Source organism: Nanorana parkeri, unplaced genomic scaffold (genome assembly GCF_000935625.1).
Source record: "Nanorana parkeri isolate BGI_ZX_2015 unplaced genomic scaffold, ASM93562v1 scaffold310, whole genome shotgun sequence".
NCBI classification, from domain to species: Eukaryota; Metazoa; Chordata; class Amphibia; order Anura; family Dicroglossidae; genus Nanorana; species Nanorana parkeri.
Genome location: NW_017306578.1, coordinates 12,996 through 37,958, shown reverse-complemented (window position 1 = coordinate 37,958; position 24,963 = coordinate 12,996). Strand labels below are relative to the sequence as shown.

Genomic DNA, 24,963 nt, shown 5'->3' with positions numbered 1-24,963 from the left:
AGGACTTTAACAACAGCCTGATAAATGTTTGAAGAAAGTAGCAAGTCCCTCTGCACTCCTCACAGCGCTCCCGGCCCAAGTACTTGTAGTGGTGCTCGCAGTGACAATCACAGATGGCACCGTGCAACAAACATAATGATAAATGTTTGACTCTAAGCCTGGGACATTTGGTCAGAGACAAGGGTATTGAGAAAAAAAACATTGATTTAATGTGTAAAACAGCCACACAGCATGCAGGATGTTAAATTGCAGTTCTACACATTGGATCATTGCTGTATTTTTCACAAAAGACTAACTGGCAGTTTGGATTTTTTTTTAATCTAAAGCCATCAGTGTACAGGTTGTCATTCTTCTTTATTCTGTAGCAGGCTAATACTCTTCAAGTGAATTAAAACCCCATTTATATTTTATTTGTAGTTCACATCACTGGGTAGGTATGTGTTACACATCTGTAAGTCATCTAAGAAAAACCTGGACGTAAGTATTTAAAATGAGAAGACATTTAGAACATACCTTGAATGGTCTGAATAGTAAGTACAGCTCCCGGGGTTTGATATCTAAGGGTAATCCACTTACAAATAGCGTCCTTACCTAAAAAAACAAAAAAGAAAAACTTAATGAAGCAACTAATATATATACTCATTGTTTAGGATTATTGGAATTATTGATATTCAAGAGAATAAAAATTTTAATATATTCATAAATTAAACATAATATAGTGCTTTTCGGACAACGAAAACCAAAATCTTATACGAGAAAGTATATTACCATTTTACAACTAGAAATTCTGCGGTCTGCTGCCTTTTAAAAAAAATCTTGCTGTGTGACAGTACAATGAAATTTGAAGTAATTTCTTTTTAAATCAAAGAGTGTTTATGTAGACTAGTACAGTTCAGTTCTGATCATATTTATTGGCATACAGGAGATCAGGGAAACCTAGAAAGTTATCCTACCTAAAGTATATTTCCACTTTTATAGCCAAATTGGGATAATGCCTATTATATTTGTTACATGTTCCCATTTACACATCATAAACTGAAAAAATATTGAAAAAAAATGCTTCTTGCAGTTTAAATTGCTTTTGCTAGCATTAGGGTTTATTGGCTTCTAAAACAAGAACTCCAGAGAACTGCTCATTTTGGTCTAGGGAGGAAAATATCAAAGTTATGCTCAACCAATCCAAAGCCGGCCTTCTGAAACATAGCTCCCTCCTGCCTGCCTCTTCCTACGCTGCAGCCAGTCCTCACGTTCTATACACTGTGATATTTTACGGGAACTTAGACTGCTGCAGCAGAGGGGGAGAGAGGCTCCAGAGAGAAAGAGCAAGCTGGCTCAGAGGATCAGGTGAGTATAACTTTGTTATTTTTCTCTCTAGACAAATTAGCCACTGAAAGGGTTAATAATTTTACCTGACATTTTTTGTTAAGGGTCAAAATTTCTTCTTGCCTCTCCTTCTTTGCAATGTTAGGAGGGGCTGTATGGGGTTAAAGGATTACAACCCTAGCTTCCCCATTGTATGTTAACAAAGTTAGGATCAGATCACTGTGAAGGTACTCAGAAAACCCTGGATTCAGCCATGTTGCCTGCTGCAACAAAACATCTCAAAATATTTGTTTTAAGTTATTTTATGGTATGCTGTGTGAATAGAAACACATAACAAACCTATAGAGTGGTTTTCTCAAATTTGACAGCGAAAGTGGAAATACACTTTAAAGTCTCAAAATAATAAAACAAAAAGTCTGCGTTGCCCATTGTAGCTCAATAGTTTATTCTATTAATTTTTAGGGCAAAAAAGGGATAAGCCGATAGAGGAAACAAAGCAAATTCTTCTTTTCAACACTGTCAGTCATGATGTTTTAGGTGGTGAGGTAAAAAAACATCTGTCTAGCTGTAAAATGCTTCTGGAAACAGTTAAAAAGTACCAAACTTTTTTCTGCAGTCTACACTTTCTTAGGAAGTATATAAGATATACAAATTATTATCAGAAGCAACAGAAGCGATTTCAACATTTCACAAGGAAAATTCTATTTTTACAAATTGTTTGTATCCACACGGAATAAAGCAAACAAACCAGTGCATACTAAAGTGGACTAGAATAGATGAAAATGGTAATCTAGCAAGTCAGAGGAAAAAAAGCTGTTTACTTCCCTACCTCCCGAAAAGTAGGCACACAGCCTTTTGGTTTGCAGAATGATGACATATTTTCTAGGGCTTAGACTGAATCAAGCTTGCTCAAAGTCTGGCAAAGAAAAGTTAAGCCTGATGAAGATAACAGCGTCAACCACTGCAAATTCAATACACATCACGGAAGAAAACATCTACCTAATGTTCTGCATTGTAGCTTGGACACTGACCTGTTCTAACCACCATCATTCCACTGTCAAAGTCTCTTCCCTTTCTATTCAATTCAGGAAGCAGCAATTTAGATGAATAAACAGCTGCTTCGCCGTAGGTGTATGCTGAAGGTGTACCATGACTAAAGTAAAAACAGCTTCCTTCCCCTCCCTTCTACCATGAAGCAACCTGGAGTGTGAAAGGAAAGCAGTGTAGCCTCATGCAAGAATATGTAAACTCGATGCTGTGATTCAAACCACGGACCCCACAATTGCAAGGCAGAAGTGCTTAACACTGAGCCCCTGTGCTGCAACCTTTCATTTGGATTATAATAGAACAGAGAATGGTTAAACTCCTGAAGAGGCTTTTGGGTGCCTGTGTCCCATAGGGGCAATTTTTCCTTCCTGTCCTGTCTCAAGACACAACAGGAAGTGGAAGGAGATCCCATCAAAAAAAGTTAAGTCCTTCCTCAGACACTTGTTCATGCTGACTTAACAGTTACTTCATTAACCTAGCAAATTCATATTCTAACAATTTTAAAAGCAGCAACATTCACAGCATCAGGCTAATGGAATATATTCATTCATACTATGTAGCATAGTTTGTAACATAACATAACATAGTTTATCTGAAACATACTCTGAAAAAGGTGCATTAAGATAAATTTTGCAGCAGAATAAACTAAATGTAATGATCTTCCCTACATTCCACTTCATAAATGAATAACATCATTGCATATGGATGCAATACTCCCTCTTACTGCAGATAAGGGTCCGCAGTGTGGGAGAAATGACCTGAAATAGTTGTTTGGAGCAGAGAAGATAAGAAAGAGAGTCTTTCGTGCAGTATGATTACATTTTGCTACAAGAGAAATATCACTTTAAATAAATAGACGACTTTGTCTGGGAGGTCATGTATGGGTTTCAATAGCTCTACAGGATCAGGTGCATTCTTATCTACCATCTCCTCCCCCTAAAAACTAACAAAACCCTCAAGCAATGAATGGCATTTTTAAAGAATACAAAACACAACAGATATCTTGGGGAATGTTTCTAAATCTTTAAATCCTTCTGTGTAATGATTAACTTTTATGGCGGCTACTCTTAACTTGAAGATGAAAGGAAAGAATGGGGAGCATATGGAGAGACTTGAATGATTTTGGCAAGGAAACAAACGGTTAGCGATTTGGCACAGGGGCAAACTTTTCCTTCTTAAACCTTAAAGCCAGCTTAAAAAATATAATAGGAGTTCACCTAAACTATAATATCTTGACATCGAAAATCATTTGGTGTAGGAAAGAAGCTCTAGAGTGAAAACTTTCTGGGATGAAATTGCAATGGTTAAATGCATGTCAAGCCAAAATTTCCAATTTTGGATAGAATGGGAAAGGATTAGAATTCCTGTCGGGTTTTTACCGCTAACTTGGGCTGCGTTATGACCTTAGATATAACCTCACTTCCTGTCCTGAAAGAGATAAAAAGAAACAGCTCCTTCCCCTTTTATGATACCATTCATTAAAACAGACTCAAATCTTCAGTCCAGATAACATCAGCAAACAATCCCATAATCAATAACCCAACTAAAGAACAAAGAAGACGAAGAGACCCCTCGTCCCTAACTTTGTAATAAAGTAAGCACTGAAAAAGGGGGTTTAACCCTTGAAACGCGTAAGCAATTGTCCACCATCACATGCTGAAGGGTCTCTTCGTCTTCTTTTTTCCGTACTTGGGTTATTGATTACGGGATTGTTTGCTGATGTTATCTGCACTGAACATAAGAGCAGAATGGACGTCTGATGTATGCACTCTGTTTTAAGAAATAGTTTAATCTGAGGGGAAGGCGCTGTTTCTTTTATCTCTTTTCATGTACTGGAGGAGTTCCATATCCATGTCTGAACAGCTGCCCTCCATGGTGTAAATGCATGTTAATGAAGATACCCTTTAAGATCTATGGTGGCCGCCATCAGCGCTGAGTTTGTGGTTTAAGGCTACAGTCACTTCCTGCACTGCTAACAATAATTCCAATAGACAGGAAGTGAAGAAAAATCTGCTAGAGGAACATAGAAATAAAAAGCTACCTACTTTACTAAGGAAAAACATTTTAATTTCTTTCTGTGTTCCTATTAGTTCCTGCTGGTGAAATGTTGCCAGGAGGACAGAAAGAGAGGGTAAATCTCTCAAACGGAGCCCTGGACAGCAGTAAAAACTAAACAGTGGTACTAACCCTTCCCTACTCTATACAAAACAAAAAAGGTTTTGGCTAAATATACATTTTAACTTCCATGAGATAGACCTGCAATCAATCTTTGCATACAATAGCTTGTGTTATACAATAGGTTGGACTTGATGGACATGTGTCTTTATTCAACCTCAAATACTATGTAACTATGTAACTATATATTCATGCATGCTTTCCCTGGATCAGTATAGAAATCACTTATTAAACTGACAGAACACTGACCCACGGCAGAACACTGACCAAGGGCAGAACACTGGCCCATGGCAGAATTAGCCCAAGGCAGAACAAGATTGTCTTTAGACAATATTTGCTTATCCCAGAGTTCAGTTGTAATCACCATAAAGAAAGCATGTATACAGTATATTGCATCTCTTCTGCTATTCATATGGCATGTCCTAGTAGGATGTACATTTTTGAAGCATTTTGCAGGTGTTCAGCTTCAGGCGTTTCTCTGTTTGGCCCAATGGAAAACAATAGCATCTGTGACATCATGCAAAAATGCCAGAAAAACGTTCCCAAAATGCTTGCTTTAAAGCATTTCCATTGAAGTCTATGGTGACAAAAATGCTTAAAGCTGCCTGAAAAGAAGCTCATGTATTTTTTGCTAGGCACATTGCTGCAAGTTCTAGAATGCTCAGGTGTGAACGGGGGCCATAGAAAACAATGTATTTACTTATTTATTATTGTTATTTATATAGTGCTGACAATTTATGCGACGTTTTACATTGTGCACAGTCACATCAGTCCCTGCCCTCAAGGAGCTTACAATCTAAGGTCTTGTCTTTGTATCTTGTGTTTTGCATTTGCAACAAGTACATGAATAAATAGACGTACTGGATTTGCTTTGGAGTGCCAGTGTCCATCTATTACTTATACTTTGACGGAAGCCGCCCGTTGACACCTGCTGCACCCACTTCTTATCTCATGGAGCAGCGGTTCTGAGTGCTATGGGTACATGGACTGTGTCCTTACATTGTGCACATTCACATCAGTCCCTGCCCTCAAGGAGCTTACAATCGAAGGTCTCTAGTACACATGCATACATACAGGGCCAATTTAGACAGGAGCCAATTAACCTACCAACATGTCTTTGGAGTGTGGGAGGAGACCCCCGCAAGCATAGGGAGAACATGCAAACTCCTTGCAGATAGTGACCTGGGTGGGACCCCTAGCGACCCGGGAAATAGGGACCACCCAGTGCTGCAAGGCAGAAGCGCTAACCACTATGCCGACCATATGGGATTCATTGTGTTGAGTATTTTTAACTTTGATCTAAGAGTAACAAAACTTCTAGGTGTGAATGGGGCATGATACTGGCTTTTGAAAATAACCAATGCAATAATGAAGATGGATGAGAGGTGTGGCATAAAGGTTTAGCTAAATATTGGACTTTTTACAGAGTTCTATACATGAGGCTATAAAAGGAAGATGATAGAGATACAGAGGGATTTTTTCCAAAAGAAGGACCCCCTCTCCAAATGAAGGATAGTTGGGAGCTACATTGTGCATTCCTGCCTTGTACTCTGAGTAAATACATGTAGAAATACATTTTTTACTTGTCGAAGCCTGTAAATCAGTTTAGGTAATAGAACAGTCAGAAAGATGACTTCCATATTTTTTGGTTCATCATTGCAGCATCCTGAGTCACCTTGACCCCTAGCTTACACATTGGGCAAACAAGCATGATCAACACTCTTCAAGGTGACACAGGCAATTGTTAATTTGAAATCGTGGCAGTGTACAGTGGTAAAATTAAACAGAGCTAGATATTCTTTGGCAGGTACAGTTGACATAATAAATATTTCAACTGCTCTACGTTTCTGCAAAAGCCCTTATAAAGCAGCAGGCCAAAACATCTAGTTATACCAATCTAATGTTCTTCTGATTTAATCACAATCATAACTGTTACTCTATCCTTGGCTTGTACATATCTGTACCATATATACAGCAACAAACGTCACAAAATCTTAAAAAATCCAATAACTTTTATGGCAATCATACTATCCAGTTTCACTTTAATTTTCCCCACAAGCCTGTAAGAACAATGAATCCCAGTTGTGCCAAACCCAGTATTCTTATATTCAATGCATGACTAACTGCATGCCAATATTCAGCTAGGTATGCTCCGAGGAATGGTATATCTATTAAATGAAGGCCATCACGATCAATGTAACAAGCTGTTTTCGATCAAAGTCGAATAAAAAAAAAAAAAATCACACTCATTACAGATCAGAAAAAAAAATTCAGTTACATGTATACAGCATGTTTGAAGTTTTCCCTTTTCATGCTAAAGGGTTTAACATATACTGAGTTTATGTATTCCATAAATGGCCAGCAGAACAAGCCTGGACACATAAAAAAAGAGAGAATAACATTTTTGCAAAATGACATTTTGTCCAAGACATTTGTCATTCTACACCAATGCAATGACATACCAATCTTACAAGAACTGTTACAAAAGCCAAAATTAGTGGCTTACTTTCAGAGTCACAATCAGCACCTTGTAATAGCCACAATTATTGTTAGTGATCAAAAATCAGAGCCAGAATTAGGTCCTTTATCAACTGCCTTTGGGCTCGTTTCAATGGGCAAATGCAGCTTGATTCTACAGCATAGAATAACATAGACAGCGGAACTCCAAGTAATGAATCAATGGCATCTGTTAATTGACGCATGAGACATAGCACAATGCATCAAAAAGCAACGTTCTGGGGCAAAATAAGCCTGATGAAGGGGATCTTGTGAAACCCCTAAACGTTGCTTTTTGATGCATTGTGGTATGTCTCATGCGTCAATAAACAGACGCCATTGATTCATTACTTGGAGTGCCGGTGTCTATGTTATTCTCTGATTGCCATCCGTCGACTGCCGCAGGACCCATTTTTTTGTATGGAACAGCGGTTTTGAGTGCGATGGGTTCATGGACTGCATCCTGATTCTACAGCATTTCCCTTGCATTTGACATTAGTTTGAGATGCTTTTAAAATAATTTACAGTTGATTTACAGGTGCATTGGACCTGCCATTGACCTCCTTCTAATCTGCATTTGACCTACTTCTAAGCTGAATGAAGTTGCTTTTGCATTCCTGTTAACCTATATAGGTAGAGACGCAGTTCTGATGCAAACAAACTCCCATTTACATAGGCACCTAGTACCACCCTGCCAAAATTGATGCCAACTGAGATATTCCAAACATAACATATCTTTCAAGATCCTTGAATGGAACAAGACCCAGAACCAGCTGGAATTATATTAGACAATTGGCAGCTACATGTCTTGGAATTACCCAAGAATATTTTAGCTGTAGAGATTAAAGTAAAAGTCTGATATCTTTTGTTGACAATAACAATGTCTGTTCTAGAACAAACAGGGTTAGCTAAAATACCCGTGCTGTTGCAAGATCCTTTTCATACTTCTTTTAGTCAAAGTGGTTCTTCACACATTACATTTACATAACAAAGTAGAAACATCCTTATAATATTTGCCTGTTAGCAATGCAAATGTTTGACGCCACAGTATCTATGTAACAAGGAGGAAGGGGAGAAAGGAAGGAGTAAATACTTTTTTATTATTGGATTGCAGTGTTTAAATGCTATTGGTTTACATTTTAATTGTCCCAAACTTTTGAGAAAAAAAATGCATGCAAACAAAATCATATTTTAATAATATTATTTTCCAAACAGAGACAGCATAACCAGTTAGGCTCTTGCAGCTGTTAACCCCTTTTGGATTATGATAACTTTGTCATTACTTAAGATAAGGGACAAAAAAAAAAGGGACCGAGTTTCTTTTAGTGATATGTTCTTTGAAAAATTACTTTATTCAATAGATAAAAATATGTAAAAAGCACACCTTTTTCTACTTTGATAAGTATTAGTTTTTAGAAATATTAGTGTTACTGTGGATAAAAAGAATACATTTTGTTCTGTTATTTTTCCCGTGAATTTTTTTTCCCAGTTTGCACATTTGTTTTAGTGACACTAAAAAAAATAATGAGAAAAAGAAATAAAACTTGTTTATTTATAATTTTAAAAGAAAAGGGAAATGAAAATAAAAATCAGTAGAATAATAATAGCTAAGGAAAGTGTTAATTAGGGCTGTTTAGGGTTAACTATGGGTTAATAAGGGGTTACATTTAAAAAAAAAACAACTGTTTTAAAGCATGCCTTTCATGCAAATGGAAGGTCCATTTCCCTGCCAGTCCCCCACAAATATGCTGTAGATAAAACTTTAACAATAAAGTTTTCACAAGAAATAAGATTTAAAAAAAAAAAAATACTAAACTTGGTGCCAGCTTCTGGGAGGTACAGGTGGCATCGCTGCCCCTCACTGCAGCCTCTTTGCCACTCAAAATCTCGCTGGAATGCACTCATGCAATGAGCTGGGGTGAATTCTCACAGAATTTTAAGTGCCCAGCTATCCCAGGTGGCACAGTGACATCACTAAAATCTGTGACTGGCTATTTTTGAACTTTTTTTTGTGAAACCTTTGTTTTAATAACTTTTATTTTATTGCTAGTTTTGTTTGGGCAGTGGGGTGTCCTGTGTCCCATATCCTGGAAGTCACCAGGACATGGGACACCCCTCATTGGGGGTAAGATATGTCCCTGCAGCTGCATAACAAACTAAATTAACTAAACTTCTGCTTTAATTTACCTAATGGGTGATTTTCTGTTGCTTTTAAAATCTAAGAAGGGCTAATCTCCATTTTTTTAGTATTCTATATTTAGTTTTATTAGACTTTGTGGAGCTTTGGGTGGGAATAAGGCTTAATAACTAGGTCTACATTGTACCTGGCAGCCAGATATATTATTAGTCCCAGCAGTGTACAGGCCTTTATATATGTGAGCTGACTAATGCCAGGGATATTTCTCTTGCTTTGTCTACTGTGGGAGCCTCCTGCTGGCTGAAAAGTCTGGATGCTGACAGAACACAGATAAGGTACATGTACTGCGTCTTTGTTTTGGGGGGCCCATTAGGGGAAACACCCATTTGGTCATAAACTAGTTCATTGCCGAACGAGCAGATGTTTTGGTTGTTTTATGCCATGGATTTGCTGTACAAATCCCTCCTGCATTTAAACTCTTAGTTTGCTCCCTTGTTGAATAAAAGTGCAAAGCAAACCTGCTCGCACTGTTCCTGGGTGTCCCTGTCTCAAGCATAGTTTGCCACTGCCATGACCAGTTAGTCAAGACTGTCCTCTTATTATATATATAGATATAGATATATAGATATAGATATATATCTATATATCTATATCTATATATATAGTCATATAGTTCACACATATCCTGAAAGATGATATGCTGCTCTTTAAAACCAAAATCTATCCTAATGCTCATTTTGGCAAATATCATCCTACTATTGAGAAATACTTTTGGAAAGTTAAAGTATTTATGGATTCACATCTGTTATCCTTCATTTTGTTATGCATGGTTAAAAATATGCATGTTAATCCTATGGAGCAAGTTGCAATTAGTCGTGCATAAACATCCCTGACAAGTAAAACCTCTGACTTATAGACTGGAACAAATATGGAAGCTCTCAGGAATGGTATCTTGTAGAATTGTATTGTACTATGTATATACTTTTGAGGCAGTAATGAGAGGTTATGAATGTTCCTTCATAGTCCTAGAACCAGCATGACACATAATTTCTTTATTGTTCATTTTAAGTTGCTGGTAAGTGTTATTTTCCATGAAAATAAAAAAGCCCCACTTCCACCAGAATGATGAAATGGTTTACAGATAACATTGATTGTACATCTAGAGTAGAAAATGTACTCTGATCCTCAGTAGAGAAAAAAATCCTTTCTTTGACAGTTTTATTTCACAGAATCTAATAAAGCCAAATTCTTTATGGAAATATTAGCCTCTCCAAGTGTTCCATCACGCAGATTGCAAAACCTGACTGGGGACGAACATAAGCTACTCATATCTCTAGTCAATGACTGTATACAGAGGTGATTAAACTTAACTTTTTCATGCTGGTCATATAAAAATATTGGATTCCAAATGGTATTAAATGATAGTATAATCTTTTGAGTTATTTTTTAGATAAATGTGTAAAAAAGAGATTAGCTAGATATAAGTAATGTTACAATATGTAGAAATATTTTAAAATAGTTTCTATGTATGTTTGTAACTATTTATGTATATGGCAGCCATATTTGCTCATTACCCAGAAAGGCCCTGTTTCATGTTCTGCAATGCTGCACAATGGTTGTGTTTTACTTTTCTTTCTAACAATAAAAGTACAGTGACTCACTAAAAAAAGTGCATTCTCTATGTTGATGATATGTTATTGCAACAGTCTTTGATGAGGGGGCTGAGTGACTCCAAATAAAAGCCCAACTTAAGTCACAGAGATGTATATTTAGTCAGATAGGATTTGTACTAACAACTTTAATTTTTTAAATCTTATCTCCACCTCCCGGGTACAGCAGCAGTGCAGTGAGTCTATTTATGAATGTGCAGTTCATTAGGCGCCAATTAGATCCACAGCCCACTTTAATGTCACATATGAGCTTGACATATCCACTCCCCATCTTCTCAATACATGGCTCTGGGAGGGCACGAACTGAGGTGTGTGGCTGTTACTCTGCTCTGCCAGCATAGATCACTGCAGTGCGGGGACAGGAAGCATTTTTCCTGAGTATTTTAAGGAATTTCCAAGCCAAAATTAGTCACAAATTGTAACATGAGAGGGTACAGTACTATAATGAGAAATATAGATGTTAGACTTTATCATTTTGTTCAAGTGCTAATTCACTCTAGTGGCTTATTCGCAAATTGCTTTCTTTAATGCAGTAAAAAATGTAAAGCGAAAGCGTGTAAAAATGTGGAAATAAATTAAAAAATTAAGGTAAGCACTGTTATAATAATGCAAAATATTCTCTCACTTGTGTCTTTTTTGTTAACAGGGAAGTATTGGGAGACTAAATGTACTCTTCCCAATACTTGTAGCCGGTATTCTATCAATTTGCTGGACTGTGTTATAAATCCAGAGCATGTCTCAAACAGCTGATCATGTCCAGAAATTTCACAGGCGATTTGACTGTATTACGCATATGCGGGGAAGACAGTGGGTCCAGACAAATCACAGGCGAGGTGCCTATGCGGAGAAGCTGCTGGATTTAGACAATTGATAGGCCACATAACATAACATCAGCAGCCTGTGAATTTTCTGGACCCACTGGCTTCCTCGCACATGCGAAATACAGGCAAATAGCCTATGCAATTTCTGCACCCGATAAGCTGTATGAGGCAGCTGCCAGAAGTTACGCGTGGGTCCAGATTCCTCACAGGTCCAGGATTCTAACAGAACACCGGCATGTGACCCTGCAGGTATCAAATGCCAGCTCTATAGATCGAAAGCTGAGCCATCACAAACCACTGATCGCTTAGCTCACGGTCTTCTCCCTGCAGAGAGTTGTGACTTCCCACAGGGATTCCCCCCTCCACTCTGGATTTCCCCAGTGCTCATTGGAGATACAGATGGAGGAGGGAGGAAATCCTCAAACAGACATGCAGTGGCCGAATCACAAGACTGTTTATGTATAAAAGCCAAAAACAAACTTTTTATCACACTGCAAGATCCACAAGCAGAGGTTTCCTTTATGTAATCCTACATGTCTAAGTACATGAGTTCATCCAGAGATATAGGCTATCAATTTTTTTCAGATTGCAACTTTTCTGTAAAAGTTGAATTTGACCCAACCTCTTCCTGTCTCCTAAGCCCCCCTATTGATCATCGTAGAGATGAACACCTCTAACTGAACACTGTATGTATCTCTAGACTTATGGATCATTTCTACATAAAGTTTGCAGTAAAGGTCAGCTTAGCGTATATACTTTTCATGGTATGCACTGTTTGGATGGCCTAGGTTTGTGACAGCTTTACTTTAAATTTAGTGTCAAATTTGAGTATAGAAACTGCAGGATGGACAGAATATGTTTACTGCCATTGAAAATCTACTTTAGTACTATTTAGGGATCAGTATACTAATTATACAAATATTTACTGTCAACCAGAATTAAAGTTTGAACTGTTGTTGTTATAAGCCTCACACACTGTTGATGTGTCTACAAGAAAAGGATTAGTTGTAATAAATATTCATAATATTCATAGATGTAACCATCGGGGGGACATTTTAGAAAAATGTTGTACTGGGTGGATTTCACCTTCTCTGCAGAATATAAAAGTCTACTTTCTTGCACACAGCTCCTAGCCTCCTTTAAAGGACCTAAGGCGTTACTTCTACTTCCGTCTCTGAAGAAGGGACCTCTGGCATCCAGTCCTGGCCTCTGCCCCATGCTGCTCATTTCCCCGCACCCTTTCCCCCTATGCTTCTCTCCAACACCTCTCCCTTATTATCTTCCCTGCCCAACCACTTAAACCACCTGATGTTTTCCAACCCTTTTTTTTAGAAAAAAGGGAGCCAAGCCAATCCAGACATTACTGGATTATGGAGAAATAACAAGTACAGGACTTATTTAAACCGAGACCTTCATCACCAGCGAATGACACTCAGAACAGAATAGTTGTCTCCTGTTACAATGTGTATCTTTATTTGTATTTAACTCATGTTCTTACTGCTATTGAAGGTGTTTAACACCATCCTGTTCCCTTTATTGTATTATCATTGATGGTTGCCATAAATAAAGAATTCAGGGAATGCTGAGCAGCCCAAATCTAATGATAAGACGTTCCTGCATTGTGCCAGTCAGAACCCAATTTTTTTCTTCTTTTCTGGGAGAATCCAGTCTACAGTTCCCAGTCTCTTCTTAGTGACATGGGTGCTGCCCATTGGTTTCGACAAGTGTCCATCACGGAATCTTTTCAGGAGCCCTCACAAGGTTCTGAATCATTGCTATTACAGCGTTATAAGAGGTGTGACACAAGACCGGTTGGCTGAGCAGCGGAGAGCAAAGAGAAGAACTCCCTATTACTGTTCACCAATAAATAAAGAGTTGACAGGGAAGATCTTGTGGCTGTGGGTTCAGGTGTCCCTTTCAGCGTCTTAAAGACTTTTTTCTAACAAAATGTAAAAAAAAATGGTTGAGTGGATGCAGAAGCAGTGTGTTTGTTTGTTTTTTAAGTTCTTACCCTATGATTACGCTCATTCCTGGAGGAAAAACAGGAAGGACATTCGTGATCTTTGGACCGATAAAGTTTTATCGTGAAGTGAAAGTTTGGCTTACACTTAAAAGCTGCTTTATGATTAGTTGTTCTGAGATACTTTAAAGCAATACATTTTTGATTAATAGAGGCAAATTTTTCCCTTGTACAGATTATTCCAGCCTGGGGCCTTATGGCTTTATATGGTCACCGAATACATCAGTGACTTCTAATACCTCTATTAATCAACGAAAGCTAAAAGCACAAACCCATACCTTCATCCCACAATAACTCCATAAAACAGTTTTTAGGTGCCTTACAGGAAGAAAATATGGAAACAATCTGTCTTTCTCTGGTTGCCCTGGTTATTGCTTAATAATGCAAAGCTTTCAAGTTTATTTTAATAATGTTTTAGTTGGGCTAGTTCATTGAACTGATTGAACTGGTGATTATGTTATGCCCCCCTATACTGCAATTAACTTCTGTCAGCAGATTCCAATAAGCCGGCAATAGTTCCAGGAAGAGCTCAGCCTCAGTGTGAGCACTGGAAATTTAACTCATGGAGAACTGAAGGGCCACACTTTGTTTTTGATTTCAGTACAATGCCATATTTTCCTTTTCATAATTAAAATGAAAAGAATCTGGCTTCCTCAGAATTGTTGTTCACAAGTAAAATCGACCTCGCTGTAAACAATGACCTTTTGTAATAAACAACATTGCCATTAGTTGTCATAGTAACTATAAGCTTTGTAAGTAATCAGCAAAGGAGAACATAAGGCATCTCTCATAGGATCAGTAAGAGTGGAAGTTTTGACCGCATGAGAAAGCTATGGCAAGTCAATGTGTTTATTAGTTTTTGCATGACAGCATTAACATTTGCCTATGCATCAACTGAATTGAATTAAGCCAGTAAAGAAAGGTTTCAAAATGTTTCCTTTCTTTATAAGATGAGCTGAGTGACCCCATCACTGTCTATCATTTTCTGGGAATGGCACTAGGTGAATTATGCTAACTGTATGTACTTAGTGAAAGTTGTATAACCATGAACCTTTATATGGAAAGATGGCTCAGCTGATACCCCAATATGGTGGAAAGTACACTTGTTGAAATAAATAAAAAATGTTTGAATCCAGTCTCTTATGATCTCTGTTTCCCTAATATACATAATTGTAGTGATCATTTTTCAGAATTGTATCTGTGACCCCATTGAGGAGATATCCATGTATTTCTTTTTAAATTGTAAGCTCTGACAGGCAGGGCCCTACTTACCATCTTGTCTGAAATTGTATTGTAATTGTAATGTCTTCCCTATACTGTAAAGTGCTGCGCAAACTGTTGGCACTATATAAATCCTGTATAATAATAATAATATTCTGTCTGATACCCATCACTCAGTGGAGGACAATGGCAATAAAAACAGTGCAGGGGTTCCCTTCCTTCACCATTCTTCTGAAGAAACTGCTTTTATGGCTGTCTAGGTACTCTAACGGGACAAATTCCCCCACTTCCTGAACTACTGGGGACTAAAGCTGGCCATACACCTTACAATTATCTGCAGATTTTCTATGGCCAGATGGAAAAGGTGCAACAGATTCCTCCATCTACACTTAAATGTGTGGATGGAGTAATCTCCACCTGGGCCAATCTGTTGCACTTTTTCCATCTGACCACAGAAAATCTGCAGATAATTGTAAGGTGTATGGGCACCTTAAGTTTGACACTTATTCTGGCCTTTTGACCGCTTTTCTATTTATAACTTTGGCTATAAGTCTAATTTTTACTGGCAAGGTGGCAACCCTATCTGACAGCAATCAATAGTTGGGGAGTGAGGGGAAATCTCTCAAATGGGGGATATAGACAGAAAAAAAACCCAGCAATTGTGCTACTGCATAATCCACTTTTCACATGCTCCACTGGTGAAGACTACAGGTGGCCATGGAGACACACACTGTTCAGTCATGGGCCACCATTGTCACCATCAGTAAGTTAGCGCAGAGTAATTTACTGCCAGCAATGGTGGAGCAACTGTGTGTACACAGAAAGTGGCATTTTCACCTCTTTCCTATTTATATCTCCGGTCCCATGTTTAATAGCTACTGTCAAGGTAGCAACTCTATCTGACACCAATGAAATAATTAGGAAGTGAGGCAGAGATCTCACAAATGGGGACATAGGCAGAAATAAAAAAAAATACAGCAATTGTGCTCCTGCATACTCACCCTTTCACATACTCCACTAGTGGAGACTGAAAGTGGCCAAGGTGACACACACTGTTTAGTCATTGGCCTCCTTTGTCGCTTTTAAGAAGCTGGCGCAGAGCAATGGGTTAATATCTACTTTATAGTGTGATAATGAATTCCTGACAGTCAAACTTCAGATTTGGCAATGATGATGTAGTGCAGAAGACCACATTAAACAATGAGAAATCACTTACCTCAATACTGCCCATAATTATTGGCTTTTCTAGTACCTTTCTGCATAAACCTAACAATGACTACAAAAACCCACAATGCTTAATTAAAGCTGCTTCACAGCCTTTCTCACCTCCATACACTCTTCCTACAATAGCCAGAAAAATAAATTAGTGAGCACTTAGAGGTGACATTTACATATGTTCCTGTCTGCAGCTATGGTAAGGGCATGTCTAATTAACCTACCTGTGATCTACATATTCTTTCCGCTGACATTGCTATGCATGGTATGTCATGTACACTGTCACAACAGGGAGGAATGTACATACTCCATGTAATATTCCAGACAAATATTTTGCTGAGCATTGCTTGGTATTTGCAAACACTGCAGTAGATCAGTTTTAACAATCAGGCAATGTAGAGGTTAAGAGAGAGAGAGAGAGAGAGAGAGAGAGAGAGAGAGAGATAATGAGCACTTCTGGTTATCAGACTCAAGCTTAGACATTTTGCAACATTTCCGAAAAATGATCCGATATTTTCCTTTTCTCTGAAGAAAAGGGAAAGAAGCTGTAACCTGCAGTCAACTGTATCTGTATATATTAAATGTTACTTTGTAAAAGTTTTATATATATATCATACATACATTGTATTAAAACCATGCATATTTCCCATTAAAGTTGCAGTGTAAATATTTCTCTGACCAAAAGTTAAAAGCTGCACACAACAGATCCAGTCTGAATGCTGGCTGTAGATCATCGGTGTCTAGACTAAATTTAAAGTGACACTAAAATCAGACGTTAAATCTTAAAAATGCATTCATGTACCTTAATTTTTAACAAAAATGTATCTTATTTGTGTATCACTCAGCTGCAGATCCTCAAATCATCTCTGAGGGCTTGTTCACACCAATTGCGGTGCGTTCCAAAGTGGTAACTGCTGGAACGCACAGTAATCGCATACTGAACTTCCCCCTTCGTTCTGGGACGGGAGGGGGTGTGGTGATGCATTGAAGTTAATGGCACCGCAACCACGCCCCCCACTCGCAGTGCGATTGTACACGTGACAAAACATTGCCTCCGTTCCGTTCCACTGCGAACACACAAAAAGTACTGCATGCTCTATTTTTTGCGTTCGCAATGGACCAGAATGCAGGCAGTCCAATCACATTGCGGGCATGGCAGCATGGCTTCGGTGCCATTGGCTTCACTGCAACGCCATGCCCCCTCCTGCCCCAGAATGAAGGGGGAAGTTCAGTGTGTGATTGCTGTGCATTCCAGCAGGTACCGCTCTGGAACGCACCGCAATTGGTGCTGACACTGTCCTTCCTTCTGCAGGGTGGCTACATTTATTCCCCATGGTCCCTGTGAGTGTTGTAAAGTAGCCACCGCTCCAAGCTCTCTCCCATGATGGACTACAATCTCACATTAAATTTACTAATTTGTATTAAGATTGTAGTCCATCACGGGAGCAAGCTTGGAGCGGTGACTACTTTACAACACACACAGGGACCACGGGGAACAAAAGTAACCACCCTCCAGAAGGAAGGACAGTGTCAGCACAAATTTAGAGATGAGCAGAGGATCTACAGCCGAGTGATACACAAATAAGATACATTTTGGTTAATAGCAATGTACTTAAATGCATTTTTAAGACTTAACTCCTGAGTTTAATGTCACTTTAGAACAACAGTTAAAGCCCAATTGAACTATCAGGGTAAACTAGCCATGATGCATCAAAACAAAAGGGGGGGATTATCAAAACTGGAGCAGACAAAATCTGGGGCAGTTGCCCATGGCAACCAATCTCTGTAGAGGTCCGACACACCTCCAGGTGAGTTAGAGGTAAAGATCTCCAATCAGAAAAGCTATAATTCCTGGAGTTGACTGGGGAGGTCTAGCCCGAACTCAGCAGGGGGGCATGTCAGACAGGCTTTTCTATTCGGACTGTGGGTGCTTTCTAAAGAAAACCAGCTGTAAGAATTTGACTGCCTCTTGTTTTGATGTACCTGGAATGTATTAAGCTCATTTAAACTGAAAGTTCACTTAGGTTTTAATTAGGGATGCACCGATACTAGTATCGGTATCGGTGCCGATCACAAGTATTTGGGTGAGTACTCGTACTCGCCCAAATGCTCCGATACCTAGCACGAGTACTTCCTGTATCAGGAAGCCGGGCAGCGCATCATTACACACTGCCCGGTTTCCTGATTGGCCAAGAAACGGCTCCATGCTCTCTCGTCACAATAAGGAAGCCAGGTAGCGTGCAATGACGCGCTGCCCGGCTTCCCGATTGGTCAGGAAGCTAGCAAATCCGGAAGCCGGGCGCCGTGTAATGCTCCCTCGTCATCTCATGAATCATAATATTAAGAAAGTGACCTTAAAGCATTAGTTTCTATTGCTTTAGAAAACATTTGACCTGTCCCTTTAAGAAAAAGTATCGGTAATTGGCATCTGCGAGTAATTGATCAAAAGTATCGGTACTCGTACTCAGTCTTAAAAAAGTGGTATCGGTGCATCCCTAGTTTTAATAAACATTTACTAGTTGTGTCATCTTAGATTCCTTCAAAATAATTTACAATCTCTGTAATATGCTCATTTAAATGTAATTTGCATTTTACATTGCTTTCAATTGCTTTGCTGATGTAAGCAAACATCAGAGTTGCATTGTCTTTGTAATGAGTTGGTTACAATATATTACTCCGGTAGACAGTAAGAGGAAAATGTACTTTTTCTGATTTTTTTATACAGTAATTCAAATTAAAACATTAAGAGGTTGATGTATAAAACTTGCGCCCAGCATATAGCTGGGTAAAAGCTGTTTACATGGCATTACTGTCACTAGATGGAGCCGGGCAGCACAGGAAATGCCTATGCTTCTCCATCTTGTGGCAGTAATGCTGTGCAAACTGCATTCACCCAGCTGTATGCTGGGCGCAGGTTTTATAAATCAGTCCCAGAGTATTAATGTGGTACTTACTAGTAATGCAGTTGTAGTATTGTTTTTCTTTTAATAAACCAATTTGATGCTTTTGGGAAACAAACTACTGTAATACTCTGCTGTAATGCAATACATAATAATAATAATAATGATCATAATAAAACAATAATTGGCATTATCCAAAGATAACATTGAAGCCAGTGCAAGCGATAAAAAAAAAGGGCAAGGCCAAAGCATTGGAGAGGTTATCCACAATATGACCACTGATATAAAGGATTAACCAAGTACACTTCTTTATCCTGTCTGCCAACTTCAGGCTCCAAGCAACTGCAACCATTAGGACAGATACCCCTTGCTGAATTAGCAGGAATGTAATCCAAACACTGCACTCGGGAAACCTTTTAGAAGCACTATGGTGCCAGGGACACTATGTCTATATCTTTTAACTCGAGTAGACATATGGATAAATTATCAAGACGTCAAAAGCTGATGGCACCATTCACCTTCAGACTACTTCTGGTAAGCTCCATGACCTTGGGCAGAGTGAAAAAGTAAAATAGGTATGCCCTTGTCATCGTCCACTACTAGATTATTTCCCATTATTTGACGTGATATCGTCCCTTATATGCACATTTAGATTATTTTTTACGTAAATGTTAATATGATAGTACTGTCAGTCTGATATAGTGAACATGCTTATTTTTGCTGAGATCTGCCGAGAACACACTCAAAAGGGGGTATTGCATCATCACGGAACAACAGACAATTCAATACCAAAGGGGGCAGTACATTAACTGGTTTGCTGGAGCGGGAGTACAATGCAGATTTGTCATAGCATCTGGAGAAGCAGGACACATTAATCTATAACAAACGCCACAACAAATATGCTTCTATTTCAAAACTATAAATCGACCAAATTATACTGAATTTGAGCAATCAGGGCTCACTCAAGCCTTAGCATGAATGTGTATCTTCATAGAACTGGCTCCATAAATTTGCATTGCGATAACACACCTCAAAACTGTATTTTGGCGTACATTACAGCAACATATAGTAAAACATGGTATATGTATTGTGAATGCCACCCAAATGCATGTATACTGTAGACCTACATTTACATATGCAATAGGGCATGGCAACTCATGAAAATGTGATGTATTGGTCTGCACTGACAAAAGTAGTGCAATTGCAGTTTTTTTCATGGGTTGAAGTATGTGAAGAGGTCATTAAAAACAAATGGACTGCTTCAACACAATGGGGGGAATTAATAAAAAGTGTCTGAGACAAATTCTTTCTCAACTACTGAGGTTGGATATAGCAACCGATTGGTTTCTATCTTTCATTTTTTCCACACAGCTTAGAAAATGAAAATATAGAAACTGATTGGCTGCGCTCCAATTGAGACAAGGTAGAGGGAAAGTATGCCTCAGACACATTTTATTGGTTCTCCCCCAATGTGCCGCAATGCACAAAATATGCTTTTAAACAAGTGATTTTGAATAGGCCAAGTTTTGACCCACAGTCTTCTCCACTGCAATTGGCACACCATATTCACTGCAGACCTGTTAGAAAAAAAAAAGTGCTATTTTCACAATTGACGATAAAAAAAAAGTGTAAATTAAAGACTGTTGTTTCCAGCTTCCAATGATGCTCACAGATTCTGCTGGCTGACCTGGTCAACTGGCTGACTTAAAACACAACCAGAAGATGGCAGACAGTGTGTGAGGTCAGGTTGTTGACAAGACAGCAATTGCCAGACATCCAGTGACCTCTGACCCTCTGATTGCCTTAGCAATGGCTGTTTTCATGTTTCCATCCTGACAGGTTCCTTTTAAGGAAAACCTGTTCTGAGAGAAAAATGTTGGCTGCCAGTTCTTGCCTCCTCCTACAAATTCTAGATGCCTGGCTTTGCCTGGTAATAATACGTTGGTGTCACGGAAACAGTAAAAGCACATAACAAATGAAAGTAGGAAACAAGTCAGATTCCTTATCTATATACAGTAATACCTTGGTTTACAAGTAACTTGGTTTGAGAGCGTTTTGCAAGACAAGCAAACATTTCTGAAAAATGTTGCCTTGATATACAAGCAAATGTCTTGCAATAAGAGCAAAAATTTGTAGAAAAGCACCACCCGAATAAGGCTGTAGCAGTGCGAGCGATGAGACTGTTTAACGACAATGCAATGTCACATTGGATAGATTCCTTGTTGAGGTTTCACAAAATGAAAAAGATTCCATTGAGTCAAGAGATAGCAGTGATTCCGTTAGTGACAGTGAAAGTCGTCCTACACAATAATCCTCCTCTCTCTTGTCCCCCTCACACCAGCCACCAAGGTACCGGTAATTGGTTTATTTTTCTTTATATTTTATACAGTATTATATTACAGTACTGTATTGTAATCATTTATATATGAATATTTTTGGGTTGTGGAACGAATCATCTGAATTTCCATTATTTCCTATGGGGAAATTCGCTTTGATATACAAGCGCTTTGGATTACAAGCATGCTTCCGGAACGAATTATGCTCGTAAACCAAGGTATTACTGTAGTTGTTACAGGTCAGTGATTCATAGGGCCAGATAAACCAAGATTGGCGGTTGTTGAGGTATGCAAATTGTCACATGTGACATCTTATTTTGGTGCATCACATGTAACAAACTATTCTGCTGCAGCATATATAGTTTATTTGGTGCATGTTAGAAAGTATAACTGTCTTGTTCCATTATCCTTCTATTGTGCCAAATATTGACAAACTAATTTTCAGTACCATAAAACAAATTACACTTTCTAACTATTAAAGTTTAAAAACAGAGGTTTTAGTTGCCCAACTTTTGCAAAATATGTGAAAGCCACACTGCCTTCTCAAGGCTCCTCTGTGTAGCTCGCTACTAACTCTAATGTATGACAGCCTCCATCTTGGAGCATATATAGCCAAGGATATAAGGAATATTTGGTGCACCGACAATAGTTTATCTGGCTCTAAGTCTTGAAGTAACCAGTACATTGCAATAAATATACTGGGCACATCACTGTTTACCTTTAAAATATACTATAGTACCCTTACTGCATATACAATTAAATACCTAAAAATTATTTTCTTTAAATATTGATTCCATTGACTGCAATTCAGCAGGGTTCTTTAAAGTCGTAAAACATTAGTGCTCATTGAGCTCCATTCATGAACTACTACAGAAAATACAGACATATCAAAATAAATAACTGCCAGTGATTCACAGCACAGGTCTAGAGAATGTGTATGGATGTCCTTTTAATAACAAACTTGATTATGTACATGTTTACATGCATGAGATCTGCAGGAAAATAATTGTTATTGCTAGGTACAAGCTGCTCTGGAGGTACCTTCTTTTTGAAGGCAAAAGCCGGATGCCAACTTCACAACCAGCCCATCTTGCAACCAGAGGCGCCGGTATTGTTTTTTTCGTTGGATCCCCAAAGTATCAGTACAAACCCGAACCAAAACTCCCAATCACTTAGCCAATAGCAAGATGCGCCAAGATGTCCATAGTAGGATCAACTGATCTAATATTATGATAGATATTTTAGATATTTACGATATCTAAAACTTGTCACACAGGAGTATACAGCCTACTGCTCCCAACAGCCACTGCTAAAGGTTCCTGTTGGAAAGCAGGCTGCTCAACCAGCCCAAGAGATCACTTCTCTCTCTTACACCTCACCCTCTTACACACCAGCTACATTAAAGCACATGAGTTGATTTTTCATTACAAAAGAAAAACTAGCTATATAAACACAGGTCTACTATGTCTATCATATATGCACGTTTTAGGCGCATTGTGTTATAAAATGTCCTGCTTGCTGGATCTTTAATCAAGCAAAACCAACCTTTCATAGAGTTCAATGATGGCATATGTAAACACACATGCTAAAACACGTAATGAACATACAATACACCACAAAACACCTTATAGTGTATGTCTAGCCATAAACCTCTTTTTTTAAAAAAGTTTTAGATAGGTTGGGTAACAATGGCTTTAACAAACAGGAAGTGAGGGCAAATCTGCAACAGGGACACAGACAGAAATAAAAAAATCTATTATATAAGTGAACCCCCACCACTGAGCATGCAAGAGAAGGAAAGAACCACTACAACAGTTTTAAAACACTTTTCTTCCCATTATAGACCTTCTGCAACGCTATAAATGATACACGAATCCTACTGAAGGATACAAAAATATGGTATGCCATTTTGTCTTTCTATGATATAAATAAAGTATTTTTGTATCCTTCAACGGGCTTGTGTATAATTTATAGACAGCATATAATAGGGAGGAAAGTGCTTTTGTAGAAATATAAATCTGACAGGGATTCTGGCCTTCCCCTGATCTACTAAAGAACTCATTTTTATTTTCATCTGCGTTGCTGTAGGAGAAAATCCTTTACTTCCAGTCTAGTAAAATGTTGTCAGTAGGGTGAAATTTCTTTAAACCTGCAGCCCTGAACAACGGGGTCTAACTCTAGACTCATAGGAATCTAGTACAGGTGCCTGAACTATATATATTGTAGGGAACTAGTCTCAAGGCAGAGGCAAACTCACAGTCTCATCAACAAAAATGGCCAGCTTTCATTCCGGACAGCAGTAAACATAAACCTAAAAGGCATCCAGCCAAAAAGAGATGGTCATAAAACAAAATAAACTTCTGCTCCACTGAGCCTTACTGAGTCCTTGCGAACGTCCTTTGCGCTGGGTCCGTTTCCTCTTTGGGAACAGTTACAGTCCGTCCACTGATTCCTGCCCTGTTGACAGGCTTGGTTCGAACAAAATGCTTGCTGCATTTACCATACTGTCTCTACTTCCACTGAGACACACACTCCCCGCTAGGCCCAGCTGGTGGAGGACCTGTGCAGTCACCACCAAATTATGGTCCACAAACTTAGGAGTCTGTTCCACTCAGAGCTCTAGCAGACTCCTAGAAAAACCAGCCCCAGAACGGGGTTTTACCAACACCGGGTAAAAAAAAAATTAATAATAATATAAAGCCAGTTATACAGAATTGGATATAGCTGTGCCACACTATACAGTGTTCTGGTCTGGAGTCTGGACATGTGATCATCTATTTTCCCCACTATGGGGATACAAGCCTTAGTTAGCAATGGCATGATAAATATTCATTTCATGTTCTTCATTTCATGTTCTTCATAATATTAAGAAACCTAAAATCATGATTTTGTATTGCTTTAGAAAAAATGTGACCTGTCCCTTTAAGAAAAAGTATCGGTAATTGGTATCGGCGAATACTTGAAAAAAAGTATCGGTACTCGGTTTTAAAAAAGTGGTATCGGAGCATCCCTAATACACACACACACACACACACACACACTGTATAAACATATACAGTATGTAAAGTTTTTTTGCTTTTGGGCTACTAATTAGTGGTTTCTAATTGTTTTACTAAAAGTGCTTCTTTAGAACCTTTTTTATGCCTGACCTATATACCTTTAATACTTGTACAAGTTTGACACTAACATAATAAATCCTAATGCTTTAGGAACTCTATCCGGGCTAGATACATTTTTGTTCTCGAGTCTAAGCCCAGAAAAACACAACATTGCACGGGGGGATTTGTAGACGATTATGGGAAATTCCTACACTCATCAGCACCACCTAGGGGAGCTAGTGCCTTCATTTGTAAATTAAGCCATAGGGGTTGATTTACTAACCTTATAAACACACCACGAACATGTATACACCTCTGTAGTGTGTTCCCTCCCAGCATGATCTATGGGTGGAATCTAAACACATTTGTAGTGTGTACACACCCAGCAGGTGTGTTGTGCAAAGCCCTGCATGAATTGCCAGGTGATGTTGTGTAAATTAGCTCTATGTTGTGTTGCTTGCGTTGATGAATGCAGGAATGTAAATGCATGAGCTAACCATTTTT

General features: G+C 38.6%; 1 protein-coding gene across 1 annotated transcript in view; it reads right to left on the bottom strand.

The window, feature by feature from the left end:
- The window catches only part of RBPMS (RNA binding protein with multiple splicing), a gene marked incomplete at its 5' end in the record, with an annotated part of 52,798 nt that extends 51,324 nt beyond the window's left edge, over positions 1-1,474 (bottom strand). The window contains 2 exon segments of the mRNA XM_018557896.1: positions 514-591; positions 1,410-1,474. Coding sequence (XP_018413398.1) covers positions 514-591; positions 1,410-1,474 — 143 coding nt within the window.
- Positions 1,475-24,963: the final 23,489 nt, after the last annotated feature.